The following is a 17,527-nucleotide window of genomic DNA, read 5'->3' on the forward strand; positions in this document are numbered from 1 at the left end:
TCAATGCATCCAACTCTGTACTGACGTGTCAAATACATCAAAGTTCTAACAAATCCAAATAAATCAATTTCCGGTAGGCAAATAGGTCACAAATAATTTGCAATTTAAAAACAAACGATTTGCTCATTTGAAATACATGAATTTATGGTGTACATATATAGCTATTGTAATTCGAAATGCAACACTTTTATTGAGCTGAATGTGGATGAAGTGGGTTTGGTCAGTGTTCCTTGTCAGCGAGATAGACCTTCCTTCTCAGGATGCACGACAGAGCGCCTCCGGTATACTTCGCGAGCGCACCAGTCGCGCATCAGCTAAACAAAAGGGATGCCGGCTCTGTAGACAAACAGCTACTACCTTGACAGAGTAGTAGCAAGTACTTGGAACAACCAGAGAAAATTGTGAAATGTTGAATTGAACCACTTGAATACTTTCAACATGAATTTGGGATAAGTTCACAGAACCTGTGGACATATTGTGGCAGTTGATTCCTGCGTGTGAAAAAATATATGTGGATAACTCTCGGTTGCTATAGCGGATGATGTCCCAAAATGAACACAGGTATGTAGGCTAACATTCAAGTGGCGATGCATATTCAAGAAAATAAATTGGGAGCCTGATATAGCCTACTCATCTACTTACTGTATTTACATAAAGAATACTCCAAGTGTGTGTGTGTGTGTGTGTGTAAGAGAGAGAGAGAGAGAGAGAGAGAGAGAGAGAGAGAGCAAAAGAGATAGCATTTCTAAATTTTGTGTTAAACAAATGTAATTTTTTTGCTACACCGCTTGAAATAGCATAGGAGAACAAATTGAATAACTAAAATCACTACAGGATCAGAGACCAAACAGGTGTAGGTTATTGTTTCGATTAGTTTTTCTTTTTTTAAAGGACTTTTTCCTTTTCTTTGATAGATCGACAAATAGGAGGTCAAATCTCACTTTGGGTGAGATAACAGCTATTGCAGAGTTAAAGTCAATTAACCATAATAGGTGAACCAGTTTGTGTAGTTCTGTCCTTGAGCTGTTCTTGTCTATAATTGTTCTGTATTATGTCATGTTTTATAATCTCCCAGCTAATGGGGATCCTAATACAATAATAAAATAACAAAGTAGTGATGGGTAGTGAAGGCTGTCGTCAGTGTCATGACTGATGTCTTGCACCAGCCTATTGGGCGATTCATGTGGCATGTTATTAAACACAATCCATACAGAAAAAAAGGTATATTTTGAATTCCAGCTATAATTATGAAAATATCTGGTGATATATCGGTGAATATTTCCACTCTAAAATCGGATCCGTATCGGATCCAAAAATCCTACATCGGTTATACTGTGTGAGGTACAGTATGATGGGATTATTTATGCCACTTTAGAGGTGAAGCCAAAGGTAGATCTACTGCACTGTGATGATTGGCCTATTCACAGAGTATTTTCTAGAATTGTTGTTATTACGTGATTATCCTGTGAGCTTGGCACAGTCATGGTCCTATTTTTCTATCTTTCTCAAACATTTGTTTTAATTGAATTCTTGTTGCGTAATTCATATCCTGTTGTTTGCAGAAGGACTTTGTAGGACTGGACGTTTGTTTTTTCTCTGTTTTATTGTTATTTTACCCACTGAAAGGACCTTTTCAGAAAAAGTGTGTGCTTGTGTGTATGTGTGTGTGTGTCAGGGGAAGAATGACAAAAAGGAAGTCCATTTGTGTTGTTAGAATTTGTACTCCTAGAAGGGTTCATGGAGGAGTGAGGGCATGTCCTTCCTTCATGGACTTCCTGCGTCAAGTTCTTCAATGGGAGTCTGCTGGAATAGTTAATTAGCAGTGTTGGAAAACAACAGACAGACAGACAGACAGACAGACAGACAGACAGACAGACAGACAGACAGACAGACAGACAGACAGACAGACAGACAGACAGACAAGACAGGCAGGTCAGGCAGACAGATAAGACAGGCAGGTCAGGCAGACAGATAAGACAGGCAGGTCAGGCAGACAGATAAGACGTACAGATAAGACAGATAAGACTGACAGACAGACTGACTGACATACAGATAAGACAGACAGACAGAGAGGTAGAGACAGACAGATAAGACAGACAGACAGACAGCCAGATAAGACTTACAGATAAGACAAGACAACCAGACACGCACACAGAGACATAGAGAGGCAGACAGATGGACAAGGAGGGAGAGTACAGAGTGCACGCAAAGTTTAATAGGATGTGCGTCAGGGCAGGTACTAAATAACAGGAAGAGACCAGGGGTGTATAAGTTTTGTTACGTAAGGGTGTGTTTCACCAAAAGACTTATCAACCAGTCAGCTATCTTTGACAGGTTTTCCACCCTTCAAAGCAAGTTGGTAGAGAACACTGGACTTGACTGTGAGGTACATGCTGCATACAGTATCTGATTTTCTAAACAGGGGACTTTGACATAGGTAAAAGACAATAAAAGTTAGTTTGTGTCTGTCTCCGCATGTCATTTTTTAATCAATTGATGTAATTTAATTATGATCATGCCATGCCCTATAAGCTGTAAAGTGTAGAGCATGCAATACGTCTCTGTATTCCACTCGGGTAGATGTTATTGTTCCTACAGTATGTTCCCTATGGATTTGTTGTTTTTCCTGTAGATGCGTCCCCTCTAGCCATCTGCATGTCATGGAGTTTGAGACATATCTGCAGCCTTCCTCTTTACAAATGAAAACAAGGCTAAGGGATTGCTTGTTTTATATCCATACAACCAAAAGCCAACCAAATGTATAAAAGATTAATGAAAGATTATTTGAGGTAGGATATTGCACCTTCAACTACTACTTCAACTACTACTGAGGTTGAACATTGTATTTGAACTGCAATGAATCACACTTTCTGTCATTTCCTTTCCAGATTTACAGAAGCGACTCCAAGTTCCCCGACCAAAGATCCGGAGTCACTTAACGATCAAGGTGCAGTCCAAACTGATGTCAAAGCCTTGTCCCTCTACCCAGGGTCCCAAACCGCCCACCGCTGCAATGCCCAGACCCTCCTCATCTGAGACAGAGGCAGAGGAGGAGCAATGCCCCCCTCACGGTCTGAGCAATGGAGACCACCAGGAAGGGTCAGAGGACCCCATACCCCACTCCACAGATCACAACCAGGAGGAAGCAGCACCAGAGGAAATCCTTAATGACAATGACATCACAGATGATGGTGAGAAGGAGAATGAGAAGGAGGGGGATGAGATAGAGAGAGAGAACAATGCATCTGAAATGGAGAACACTGGTTCATCTGACACTCACATTGCTGCAGAGGAGAAAAACTGTACAGCAACAGATGACTTGAACCCACCTGGGAGTGACAATGATGGTACATCTGTGGACCCTGAACATCATCCAGAGTGTGACAATGTGTTTCTGTGTGAGAGAGGAGATGAGAAAGGGGGGGGAATCAAAGCGGAGGAGGAAGATAATCCGAGTTTAGCTGAGGAGACTGAAACATCTGATGAACCTATAGGGTACCCAGAAGAAGATGTTGAAGAACCAGACACCGAAGATCATGATCATGGGACCACCCCTAGTCAGCCTGCTGCAGACACTGACAGAGGGCTTGAAGAGGAAGTCAGCTCCCATGGTGGTGAATATTTACAGTGTAAGGTACCCACTGATGAGGCTGAAGAGGAAGCCGAGGATCTCTTACTGGGAGCACACTGCTGTACACTCCCACCCGTCTGCGAGGAGTATCCCTACGATGTGATTGGCCCCTCAGATGAGCCTGTTTACACATGTGACACTGGTGAGCCCGGTGACACAGGTGTGTGGCAGCCTGAGCGTGCCACCAAGGACCCCTCTGGCCATTTTCGTTTCTCTGGCAGCACTGAGGATGTGTTTGGGCCTTACTCCGTCATCGAGGCGGTGCCTGCTGACAGGATGAGCACCGCTGACCCTGAGGTTAATCACGATGATACATTCTGTGGTGACAAACCACACACTGCAAAGGAGATGGACACAGCAGGCACCTCTAACCAAGAGCCTTATTATTTGTCATCAGACGATGTGGAAGAGCTAGAGGATAAACGGAGAGAGAGTGAGGTCCAGGACACTCCTGAACAATCCAGCCAACACATAGAAACAGACATGGAGGATGTGGATGAATACGCAGACATCGATGACTCCCTCTGCCCCTCTGCCCATGACTTTCAGCAGCTGGACGGTGCCTCATCAGAGGACTATGTGGAGATTGGGGACGATGATGATACGGATGACACGGAGAGGAAGCAGATCAGAGGGAGGAGTGTGAGAGAGAGAACAGCCAAGCGTGAGCAGGCTTTCTCCAGCCAGCGGAACAGCTGCCAGCCCCGTCTCAGGTTGTGTAACATCACAGTGCCAGCAGACCTGGACCGGACACGGACCCCAGAGCTCACCAACAGGGTGGTGTTCGCCCACACCACAGAGGCCTTTGAAGAGGACATAGAGGAGCTAGACTGCCACATCGTACCTTATCACTCAGACTCAGACTCAGATAGCGAGGAGCACATCTATGAGGAGGCCGGCTTTGACTCTGAGGGGGAGAACTTTATGTCTCTGGACCGGAAGAGCATTGTGACGCGGTCGCGCTCCTACTCTGGGAAGGTTTCGGGTTATGTCCCTGAGACGGTTCCTGAGGAGACATCAGAGTACCAGAGTACTTATGACTACTGTACTGTGGCCTTAGACCAGAACGGAGAACCTCTGCGACGTCCTGAGCAGCCTGAGGTCAACAGACTCATCCCCTCTCTGAAGCCACGGCACTTCTTACTATACCCAAACTCATACTCCGCAGAGGGTCGAGAACTGTCATTGGGAGCTCACACAGAGGCCGACCAATCCCTGAAGGATGATGGCAGGATGAAAAGGACAGATGACACCCTCTCTCTGCCATGTTTTAGCACTTCTTCCGGAAGCTTCTCTCAGCGGAGCCACCAGTCGTCCAGCGATGTTTCCATGCCAACCTCTCTGGTGGACATCCCACCTCCCTTTGAGCTGGCTTACATCACCAAGAGACCGGTCACTAAGAGCTCCCCATCCCTCCTGATCAGTGTCTCTCCTGAGTCCACAGACAGCAAGCCCAAGAAGAAGTCCTCATTCAAGCGCTTCCTGGCCCTGAAGTTCAAGAGGAAAACGGACACTAAAGGCTTTGGTGACGGGAGCATACGCTCCTCGCGCTCATCCTCTGAGTCCAGCCACCATGGCCCAACAAGAATCCTGGAACTGGAGCGCAGGAGCACTGGCTCCCCTCAGCCCCAGTCCCAGTCTCGTATGGTGAAGCCCCAGCAGCGCCCTCCAGACCTTCCCTCCACCTTCCTGCTCTACAAAGACCTCAGGAAAGAAGACACTAAAGCCTATGGTAGCAGGGGCGTGTCCAGGGTGGAGTCCTTCGAGGAGCGCTCCCGCCGCCCCCTCATGCCCCTCCCCCTGACCAAACCCCGCTCCATCTCCTTCCCCAGTGCAGACACGTCTGAATATGAGAACATCCCAGCTATGAGCTCTGACTATGAGAACATTCAGATCCGTCCTGGCGGGAGACCTACCAGATCCATGAAAGTCACAGATTTCTTTGACGACCCCAAACGCATAGTGGCCCCCTCTAATGACAACGATGGCTATGTGGATATGAACAGCTTCCCTGGGATCGACAGCAAACCCCAGTCACCTGAGCAGGAGCCTGAGAGGTACAGTAATTTATTATGCCGTGTAACAAATTCATGATTACGGATGTTGGGCCTCTTCAGTGGTCGTCTGAACTGAAAAGAACCCATAGATAGTGTACAGTCTGCAGCAGGGTTGCAAAATTCCGGAAACTTTCCCAAAATTTGCTGGTTTTACGGAAATCCCAGTTGGATGATTCCTAGAATCAGGAGGGAATAAGCATGAAATCCCAGTTGGATGATTCCTAGAATCAGGAGGGAATAAGCATGAAATCCCAGTTGGATGATTCCTAGAATCAGGAGGGAATAAGCATGAAATCCTGAAATCCTCTTACCGGGATTTCTGAAAAACGTGGAATTGTTTGAAATTAACAGAATTTTGCAACCCTAGTCGGCAGAGACTAGGGTTGCTCTTCCCCATAACCACTCTCTCCTGTTGTCCAGTGGACTGGTTTGGTCAGGCTCCATCACTTCAACATTGCAATCTCCAGACCAGCTTCAAGATAACTGTAGCTCAAATGAACATCAGCTCCTGGCTGACCAGATTTTGTGGAGAGTGTTGTGTTCTGTGAGAGATGAGCAGCCTGATTTGACGAGGCTTGTTCAGTTTGGGAAGATGGACAATGCTTGTGGGAGAGCTTATCCTGCTATCTCATTTCCTGGATTTCAGGGTCGCATCTGGTGTTGGCTTCATAGTGTGTCTGAGGGGATGGAATAGCTCACAGACTGAACACCGTAGACAGAGCTCAGGTTTATTCACAATAGAAATAATTATGGGTTAAAATTAAAAGTGAAAGAGAGTGTGTGGGAGGGTGGGTGGGAGAGAGGGAGAAAGAGAGGTACTGTTGAAAGCAGGACAAGGGGACTTGGATTACGAAAGATGAGAGAGAAAGGGGGTGCTAGAAAGAGAGGGAGGGAAAGGTGTGATGAGGAACAGAAAGTGGATGAAGAAAGAGAGGGAGAGCCATGGAAATGAGACAAAGTGATGGCAGAAAACGAGAAAGAAGGGGGAGGAGTAAGAGTGGGTTGGTTTAATTGCTCTCTTGTCCCTGACATTTGTGGTTAAGTTTAGGATCGCTTTTATTAAAGGCGGTTTCCCTGAGTGCCTCTCTTTCATTGAGCCCTGGAGGGATGGAGAGATTTACAGCAGAGAGAGATAGAGATAGGACGAGCAATCACTGGGACCTGCTACTGTAAGACCAAATGTCCCTCTCTTTGGTCTCTGCCACCACTGTCTACAGCCAGCCCAGGCCACCCGCAGTCACAATTAGACACCTGTTTGATGGCTGGTGTGCGTTCATAGGGAGAGGCCATTACTACAGGCCTCTTAACATTTTTTTTAATGAATTTTCACACCAGTTCCTTGGAAATTGCCACAGCTGCCATTTATGGTTGCTTCGTGCAAAGTTGCTTATTTCACACTTACAGTATATTGATCATTTGAATTCATTATTTTTATTTAGACATTTTAGATCGAGAGTTGTATTTATGCAGTTATTGTATATTTTGATTCACAGTTTAATATGTTGCTTATTTCCCATGCATATTTGACCCATAGTTCCATGCAAGTTCTCTTTTAGAAGAGGGAAGCCTTTCTCACAAAACCAGGCTTATTGTCGACTTCATAGGCACTGCGAGTCTCCGTGGATGAATACCATTCCCTATCATGATCAATGACCTCACTGTTTATCTGGAGTTTGTTGGAAACCAATGTGCCACACGTTTGAATCTCCTCCATTTCTCAGACAATAGTCCCCCAGAGCAGGATCTTTTTCTGCTGGTGACGTTATCGATTGGGCTCATTGTTTGGTAGAGGTCTGAAACGTAACTGATCTAAAGGGGCCTATCTGTCCTGTCGCCTCGGCTGCATTCTCCCTGGATAGACTTCTGTTGCCAGGGATGCTGTGTCTGTTTTGTGTCTGTGCTGTGTGTGTGTGTGTGTGTGTCTGCGTGCGTGTGTGCATTCGTGTGTGTGCATTCGTGTGTATGTTTTCCTGCTGAGCTCTTGCTGAGGGGTTGACATTGCTACTGTCCTAGCCCTGCGGGCCGATGATGGCAGGGTGATTTATTGAGCATGTATTCAGAAGTTAACACTCTTCTCTCGCCGCCCAACAGAGAGGATCGGGACTGTTGAGGGCAGAGGGACCAAGGGACAGTGGGCGGAAGTGAGACAAGGGGATATACCCACAAAAGAAGGCAAATAGTTACTTCAAAGTCAGAAAGTTGCTACAGCATACAACATTTTACACCAGGTTAGATTCATGTACAGTTCAAACACTGTTTAGCAGAGAAAGGCAAAGAAAAGTACATTTTATTTGTAAGTGTAACATAAGCAGGATAAAGAAATGCAAAGTTAGAATATATGCAGCTATTAATGAATGTGCGTGCCTGCCTGTTTTAACTAGGTTTCTGCTGGTTCAGAGCTGAAACTCATTGAGTCTGACTGAGACTGTCTCGCTAACCTAGCTGGCAAGGAAGGTGTCTTGGTGGTGCTTGTGTTCGATTCAGGGGGCTGTCAATGTGCTCTGTGATGACTTTCTGTACCATGCAGTACCAGTCAGATCAACAGCACCAATTAACTCATGTCGTCCCACTGGAATAACCCCACAACAGACCAAACCACAATAGTTTTTATATAATTTTGCTGCTGTAGTTATTTAACTTATGTTTTTAGTCTTATAGACAGAGCGAGAGCAAGAGAGAGAGAGAAAGAGACCGGGCAATTATTCTTATTTCTTATGGTAAAAGGCTTAAAGTGGACCTTGGGATACAGCAGTATGATTGGTAATTCCCTAGTGCAGCCTCCAGTGTATCCTCTCCTTTGTAGTTCCTCTCTGCCTCTGTGCCGTGTTAGTTCTGCTCAGAGAGACGCCCTGAGTGCATTGTTGTAGAGGGTGGTGGCTGTCCACTGTGGCGTGGTGGCTGGGCGGTCTCTGGTGCGGCAGGGCTATGGGGCGGCAGGGCAGGGCGTGGGGTACAGCAGGCCTGGAGCCAGGCCCTCTGAGGTCATTGCCAGGTAATCCCCAGGGAGGAAGAGTCCTGCCTTATAGGCTTACACTCCACCCTGCTGTTTACAGGAAATGCAAGACAAGGGCGGAGGGAGCGAGGGAGACAGGACTGAGGGGTAGGGGGAAGACGGAGGCGATGGGGGCCACCATGGCGGGGTGGGGTGTGAGGGCGAGGCAGGGTGGATGTTCCCAGACTCCCCCAGGACTGGAACAACAAGACGAGGTGTGGTGTTGTCAGGAATGTCAGGTCCGACCTACAACTACAATGTGCTGTTGTTGTCTTCACTGGTAGAACAGAGGAGTGGTTACTGTAAAGAGTCAGTGGGGCCCAGTCTGGACAATTTAAGCAGGGTTCTCACAGTATGACAACACCAGGTCCCACTCAATAGAGAAATAACCTGTCTAATGCTCTCCTGTTGTTTGCGTTGATGCTCTATCATGGCAGTCACAGTCAGGGGACAGGCTCTAAGCATGCTACCTCATACAACTAACAGCACAACAGCCATAGATCACACATAATGATCAACTTAAGCAGCTCAAAACAATTTAAAACTGTTGTTATGTTTTTAAATCCACATCTGCGTTTACATTTCCCATGTCGAGTTGACTAATGACCGTATTCCTATTTTCTTTAATAGTATTATTACGAAGACAGAAAATACCCTTCTGATTGCATCTAATGCATATTTTAATACTTAATGTTTTACATATTACATGCCCCATCTAATCCTTGGAAAAGAGGGACATATAGGTCTTTTAATAGAAAATCACTTTTGAATTTGTCACATTAGATTTAATTCCCAGGTATTAAAGAAGACACTGGTTGCAAAGGCAAAGAGATTGCTGGCATAATTATATTGCCGTGTAATGAGGATTTTAAAGTCTTTCAACTATTGTTCGTAGGAAGCCGTTTTACTGATAGCAAAATTATATAGTGTGATTGAGGACATATATTACATATGGGACCAGGGAAACATTTTTGAATTTTTTATGTGGAATAAATCAGGATAATAAACCATTACATTTGGGCTTCCTATCATAACAGAGGTTGAGCAGGAAATCACTCTTGGTGACTCTGGTGAGAAATTACCCTCAGTGGGCACTGAAATGCTAATATTTCAATCTAACTGTTCAGTAATGGTTTATACATATTGTCACTAATGTAGCTCTCTACTGCTGTATTGCTATATGAGCCCAATTATGTCCCGTGTGCCTAGACACTGGCAGAGAAAGGATAGTACTATGAGATATTATAGGAGAAACGGAGCATTGTGATGCAGGATCAGGTGCAGAAGTTCAGCTTTTACTTATAGTTGAATATGATGGTCCACATGTGCAGTTGGCAATATTTACAAATAATCACAAATATTTCAAACTGCTCAATAATACTTAAATGAAAAGGAATTTTCTTGGAGCAAGCAAACCTGTCTATTCCACTGAGACTCAGGTTGGGGTATGCCATGCTCACGTCAGCCTCCCCTCACGTTTACCACACCAAATCTGCCGTAGATCAAAACAAACGCTTATGATCACTTAATCCCTGCCTGGGACATACCACTGTCAAAATTACAATGAATCACATAACTGGTAATCAATGTAAAAGGCATGTTTCAAAATCCTTCATTTCAAAATCCTTAATAATAAGCAGACATAATCTTCATCGGAACCCGTTCATAAAATAAATGTAATTTAATTCCCTATTCACAGTTGACTCCTTTATAATATTGGTGCCCTTGCAGGATGACGTCATGACTACAGGAATGTGCTCGCTCCCATAACCTTGTACAGGTATCGGACATTTGAAACAGACAAGAGGTCCTCCAAGGACTAAACAGCCAACAAGTTGCCTACACATGGGAAAATCCACAAACCGGTGCACCTACTACCATACCCCGTTCAAAGACACTTCAATACTTTGTCTTGCCCATTCACCCTCTGAATGGCACACATACACAATCCATGTCTCAATTGTCTCAAGGCTTGGAAATCCTTCTTTGACCTGTCTTTAACCCTTCATCTACACTGATTGAAGTGGATTTAACAAGTGACATCAATAAGGGATCATAGCTTTCACCTGGATTCACCTGGTTAGCATATATCATGGAAAGAGTTCCTTATGTTTTTAACATGTCTAACACATACTGTATGGAGCCAACAAAACATATTTGCACTAAACGTGGAATTCGATTATGAAAGGAAACCATTTGGGCGTCCTATTATAACAGAGGTTGTGCAAGAAAAGACTCCTGTGCCCAGACACTGGGGGATAGAGAGTATGCCTTTAGTAGCCTAGGCCTACTATTTAAACAGCACTATATTATTGGAGAAGCTGAGGATGGTGATGAACTATGGCACAGTGCAAAAGCTGAAGCAGTTTTGATCGCAAGAAAATGTATAACTCTATTTTAGATAGCCTAGCTATATAGTAACTATGAGCTCCTAGGACTCAAAGGTTCCCAGACACTCTCTAGTCCTATCACCATCACCTGGGACCCCCAGTGTGACCTGGCCCCTCAGGGGGATAAAGGGAGGTCACAGATGAGTAATGCTCCTCCAGGCCAGCCAATAGCACCAGGTCCTGTGTGAGAGCCTTCAGTGTGGTAAGGGCAAGATGAAGGATGACTGTGTCTCGGTGAATATGAAGTCCAGCTAGGAACTCTTTTAACCTTTGGTACTCAGGGGCTGAGAGGGTAGAGATGAAGTACAGGCCTGTAATAGCCTCTGTCTCTACAGGGTGATCTGTTATAGTCATAATTATAAACTGGGTGGTTCGAGCCTTGAATGCTGATTGGCTGACAGCCATGGTATATCAGACCGCATATCAGGGGTATGACAAAACATGTATTTTTTACTGCTCTAATTAAGTTGGTAACCAGTTTATAATAGCAATAAGGCACCTCGGGGTTATGTGGTATATGGCCAATATTCCATGGCTAAGGGCTGTATCCAGGAACTCTGTGTTGCATCGTGCCTAAGAACAGCCCTTAGCCGTGGTATGTTGGCCATATTCCACACCCCCTCGGGCCTTATTGCTTAAATATAACATACTCATTATATCCTCTACCGAAATGTGTGTGTGTGGTTCCATCACACTGTATCTGTGTGTATATTGGTACAGTGTGTGTGTGTGTGTGTGTGTGTGTGTGTGTGTGTGTGTGTGTGTGTGTATGTGTGTGTGTGTGTGTGTATGTGTGTGTGTGTGTGTGTGTGTCTGTGTGTGTCTCTGGTCTGTCTTGCTGTGATGAACCTGTTCACAGCAAGACCCCAAACAAACGCTTCTACTCATGCTGTTAATGTCCCGGCAATCTGGCTTCAGTCATCCATGTTACTACTGTAGGACACACACACACAGCGGAGAGGATAATACACGCAAGGGCAAGGGGATAGGGGAAATGAAAAATGAACAGCAAGCTTGAATGTGTTTTTTTTGCATTCTTGCAGCATCTATAGTAAAACCTTTGTCAGTGAATGTAATGTCCCTCTTCTCTCCCTGATGTTGCAGTGCCTACACAGAGCCTTTCCCAGTGAACGATACTCCAGCAGGGCTCTCAGCTGAAGAGGACCATGGACTCACCTCAGAGGAGGAGGAGGGAGGAGTGGAGCATGGTTTTGACAAACAGGTGATACACACAGCCAGCAGTAAACACATTAGACGATGTAACTCTATGAGCATGTGTTAAGTCACAGGTTGTACACCCCTCAGATCTTCAAAGATTTGGGAATGAAATGCTTATTATTAAGTATATCTAAGATGGATGACCTTTACCTGTAAATATCCACTACATAATATTTCAATTGGCTACCACATTCAATGGTGGGTATCACTTTCTGTTGAAACGTCTTTCTATTCAAGCAGACATTTTACAGTAGCCCAGAGATGGACCCCACCCCATCCCACTGCCACAATAATATCAGCCGGGCTCCCGCCACGTGACTCACACTTCCTTGCTTTCTTCTTCTTCTTCAAAAGAAAAACACAATAAGGAGAAAAATAGTTGCGCCAGTCCCAGAAACAGCCAGTCAGCCTCTCATACATAATGCATCTGAATTTAAATCTGTGTATTTTAAAAAGCTTTCACGTCTATGCTCCACTCTAATAAAATAATCACTCTTATTTTGACGGTGGTGAATCAAGTAAATCAAAATGATCTTTTCCTCAATCTCCTCCTCCCGTGTAGCTGTTACTGTCAATGTTTCACAGGAATAAGTACCTAAAGAGAGCATTTTAACATTAGCTCTGTTCATTCACTTCTTGCTGCTTTCGCTTCTGTCATCCAGATTGATGGACGATCCAGAGCCTTCTACGTCGCCAAAGAGCTGGTGGACTCTGAGAGACTGTGAGTATCTCTTTTAATGGAATCAGTAGCCTCCCTGCTTTAGTCAGGCCATTCTCCCTCTCTCTCTCTTGTTCTCTCTCTCATTCTCCCCCTCTCTCTGTCGCTCCTTCTCCTTCTCTCTCTCTCTCTGTCCTATTCATCACTGTCTTCACTAATTTATTGAGTAGCATCCACAGCATCCCAAACTGACAGCCAATTAAATGAGTGTCTAGTGTAAGTTATTGAATATCAGTACAGCCTCAGCAGACAGTGAATTGTTCTTCTGATATACTTCGGAGAGTACATTTGACTTGTTGGAGAATGTTTCTCTATGTAAATGATGTGGCACACATTTTGTATCTGGTTCTTTTATATCTTGTAATAATCTGCTAAAGTATTTACCTGTCTGGATGTGTGAATGGATTCCCATTTAAGCTGACAATATCACTAACCTATCACTCTCTCTTGTTGTTTTTTTAGACATGTAAAGGCCCTTAGGCTCATTCAAGAGGTAAGATAAACAAACGGAGCAACATCACTCTCATTGTACAGAGTAGAATATATTCTGGTGAAAGCCCTCTGAATACTCCAATTATTCAACTTATAACGCCACGCCCACTTGATCCAGTTCCTGATTGAAGATGACTGTTTTCCTCCTTCCGGCCCATTCACAAACAAGCAAAACTTTGTTAAATATGAATTAAATTTGTCAAAACTATGACATAATGTTCACATAATTTGAAAGATATGTTCATTCTATGCTGAGGAAAATTATAGAAAGAAATTGAAAGTTTCACGTAGTAGAGCTCCATTCTGTTTCTTTGTTATCCTGAAAACTCTCCAGTCCTTAACGATTACAAGCATACCCATAACATGATGCAGCCACTACTATTCTTGAATATATGAAGAGTGTTACTCAGTAATGGGTTGTATTGGATTTGCCCCTAACATAACACTTTGTATTTAGGACAAAAAGTGAATTGCTATGCCACGTTCTTTGCAATGTTACTTTAGTGTTGTTGCCAACAGAATGCATGTTTTGGAATATTTTTTATTCCCTACAGGCTTACTTCTTTTCACTATGTCAAATAGGTTAGTATTTTGGAGTAACTACAATGATGTTGCTCCATCCTCGGTGTTCTCCTATCACAGTCATTAAACTCTGTAACTGTTTTAAAGTCACCATTGGCCTCATGGTGAAATCCCTGAGCTATTTCCTTCCTCTCTGGCAACTGAGTTAGGAAGGATGCCTGTATCTTTGTAGTGGCTGGGTGTATTAATACACCATCCAAAGTGTAATGAATAACTTCACCATACTCAAAGGGATAGTCAATGTCTGCTTTTATTTTTACCCATCTGCCAATATGTGCCCTTCTTTCCGAGGCAATGGAACATCTCCCTGGTCTTTGTGGTTGAATCTGTGTTCACTGCGTGACTGAAAGACCCTACAGATAATTGTATGTGTGGGGTACAGAGATGAGGTAGTCATTCAAAAATCATGTTAAACACTATTATTGCACACAGAGTGAGTCCATGCAATTTATTAGGTGACTTGTTAAGCACATTTTTACTCTTGAACTTATTTAGGCTTGCCATTACAAGGGGGTTGAATACTTATTGACATTTCAGCTTTTCATTTATAAATATTTTGTACAAATTTCAAAAAACATAATTCCACTTTAACATTATGGCGAATTATGTTTGCGCCAGTGACAAAATATCTCAATTTAATCCATTATAAATTCAGGCTGAAACACAACAAAATGTGGAAAAAGCCAAGGGGTGTGAATACTTTCAGAAGGCACTGTATAAGCACTCGGAAGCTGACGTTCGTTAGCGTTAGCATTCTCATAGTGAATGAATGGCGGTGTTAGCTAGTTAGCATTTTAGACTATCCGGTGGTCGTGATCAAAGAACAATACTTGAAATTGCAATTTTGTTAGACACAGAATATTAATGACAAAATGTTTTATGTAGATATTTGCAATCTGTTGTGCCAGAAAGTTAACTAGCTAACACCACCAGTCATTCTCTATGAGACTGGCCACCCCTCAAAGCCTGGTTCCTAGGTTTATTCCTAGTTTTTCCTAGCCACTGTGCTTCTTCATCTGCATTGCTTGCTCTTTGTGGTTTTAGACTGGGTATCTGTATAGCACTTTGTGACAACTGCTAATGTAAAAAGGGCTTTATTGCTGATTGATTCATTGATTAATGCTAATGAACGTTAGCTTCTGAGTGCTTATGGAGGAAGACAAGTTTGAACGTTCGGGCGCGCCCCTGCCAACAGCTTTGGTACTACCCACAAGGGGTAAAGAGAAGTGAATCTCACATTGAAATGCATTCATTCATTTTAGTGCTGCATTAAATGGCTTAAAATATGATATTCTATATTTTGAAATGTTGTATTGTATCTATAACTGAGTTGATGTCTGACTTGTGTTGTGCAAGCCATCAAGTCGAATTAAAAGAATTATAACTTTTACCACCTATTTCAAGCTTCGAAGCCATGGTGGTGAAATGCTAATTCAATAGCCTACAACAGGGATGGGCAACTGGTAGGCCTGACAACCAATAATAATAATAATAATATTTGTAAACAAATTGGGTGGGGGGACCACTCCGTTGGGGTCTCAACTAGGTGCAATTTCGAAATTTGGTTGTGCATCAGCAGTCACTCAATTAGCCAGTGTCAGCAAAAGATTTTTAGATTGATAAGTTACTTTCTAAACTTGTAGTAAGCATGGTCGAATTACTGACGGGGTGGGGCCCATTGATCATTAGTTATCATATTAGAAACTGCAAATATTTGCCTCCACCCTATGGCAAAATGTGTAGAATTGCATAAAATTTGTAATAAAATTGCTGCAAACTTGCTTTAGAATGGCAATATTTTCTCTATGCTCCAATAATCTGCATCTCTGTAATTTATTTGAGATAGCTAAACTAAAAAGAGGAACTTTTGTGTTATGTATACCTAGCTAGCTATATCTACCTTGAGTCAAAGCTGAAGCTGTCACTCTTCATCCGTGATTTACACAAATATTGATGAGAAAATGACATCACCATTTGTGCAATTCAAAGACCCGAGCCAGCTAGTTGTCGTGGATGGCAGATCAGGTTTGAAAAACCTAAAATGTGTTTTACGGTCGGGACAAACTGCACGCCCAAAAGTGAGTGATCAAGCTACTGAACTAGCTGTTGAGCATTTTGAACATGACAACTTTAATGCAAACCAAAGACAGCAAGCTAGCTAGTTAGCAAACTATTTTTCAATAAGGCATTAATTTCATAACCCATCTAGCTAAGATAATACTTTTCACCTTGTTTGTCGAAATGAAATGCTAGCTAGCTATGCAGTTCCAACCTATCTAGCTAGATGCCCATCCAACCAGCTAGCAATGGGCAACTAGCCAGCTAAATATATCTAGTACAGAAGAGACATTCATCAAGTCGAAGTTGGATATTAGTAGCGCTGTAGTTTGTAAAGGATCAATTATACAGCCAGTTAAGATGGAAAGCATGCGATTTAAACCCCCAAAATAAAGCATGTTAATTTCAAGCAAAACACATGTACTGTATGTGAATGGGTTTTCCAACATTCTGAAGCTTTCTTTGCCCTTTGTGGTTGTTGCTAAGTTAAACAATAGCCTCACATAATCGATGACACAAACCTGTCTTCCTCCATACTAAGTGGAAACAAATGTTTTCATTTTTTAAATAATTTTCCTCAAAATAGAATGAACATATCTTTCAAATCCTGTGCACGTTAATTAATAGTTATGACAAATGTAATTCATATTTAACAACGTTTTGCTTGTTTGTGAATGGGCCGGAAGGACAAAAACAATCACAACAAATTGGATGTGCTCTTGTTGTCAGGCGTCATAAGGTGAATATGTTCCAGAAGCCATTGATGACATTACTTCCTGTGTGTCAGCTCCTTGGTTTGTGGTGGTTCTCTCCGGCCGTCAGCCAGCCCTGTGCTTAGGTTTATCCGTGTTTTTCCAGCTAGGTTGACTTCCTTGCCTTGACAACGTGGGCTCGTCAGCCCAGGGATAGTCAGTCAGATGATTACGCAGAAACGTACGCACCAGGCATTGTTTGAGGTGAATTTACACAAGCGCTGGAGCACATCAGTGCTCATTGACACCAGGGTACCTTACACAGAGAAAGGTCAAGAATAGGTCAATGTTACCTTCATTTAAGTTGTCCACCCCGAGATTGGAAGGTTGTGAGTTCATACCAAAAAGTCATACCAAAGACAGTAAAAAGGGGACTTGATGCATCTCAGCATTAAGGGGATAGATTGGGGGTAAGGCCCTGTGATAGACTAGCATCCTGTCCACGGGGTGTACTTGTACACCAAGTTGCTACAGGGGATAGGCTCCTGCCATATGAGCTGTTCTGGCTCGTGCAAGGCTACTTACTTAGCTTTATTCAGCTATGTCCACTGTAACTTCACCTCTTCAAAAATAGATAGAGTATAAGATAGCAATGGGGTTGGTTCTTTGTACCAGTTACCTTAGGCAGGAAATACAG

General features: G+C 43.4%; 1 protein-coding gene across 2 annotated transcripts in view; it reads left to right on the forward strand.

Annotated features, from left to right (window-relative positions):
• Window positions 1-286: 286 nt before the first annotated feature.
• LOC115150785 (FYVE, RhoGEF and PH domain-containing protein 5) overlaps window positions 287-17,527 on the forward strand; it is a 48,118-nt gene continuing 30,877 nt past the window's right edge. For both annotated transcript variants that reach the window (XM_029694458.1, XM_029694459.1), the window contains exons 1-5: window positions 287-561; window positions 2,889-5,688; window positions 12,175-12,292; window positions 12,951-13,009; window positions 13,469-13,499. In XM_029694458.1, the coding sequence (XP_029550318.1) occupies window positions 552-561; window positions 2,889-5,688; window positions 12,175-12,292; window positions 12,951-13,009; window positions 13,469-13,499 (3,018 nt within the window). In that variant the 5' untranslated portion in view covers window positions 287-551. The remainder of the gene's footprint in view (window positions 562-2,888; window positions 5,689-12,174; window positions 12,293-12,950; window positions 13,010-13,468; window positions 13,500-17,527) is intronic.

This window comes from Salmo trutta, chromosome 16 (genome assembly GCF_901001165.1).
Source record: "Salmo trutta chromosome 16, fSalTru1.1, whole genome shotgun sequence".
In the NCBI taxonomy this organism is placed as follows: domain Eukaryota; kingdom Metazoa; phylum Chordata; class Actinopteri; order Salmoniformes; family Salmonidae; genus Salmo; species Salmo trutta.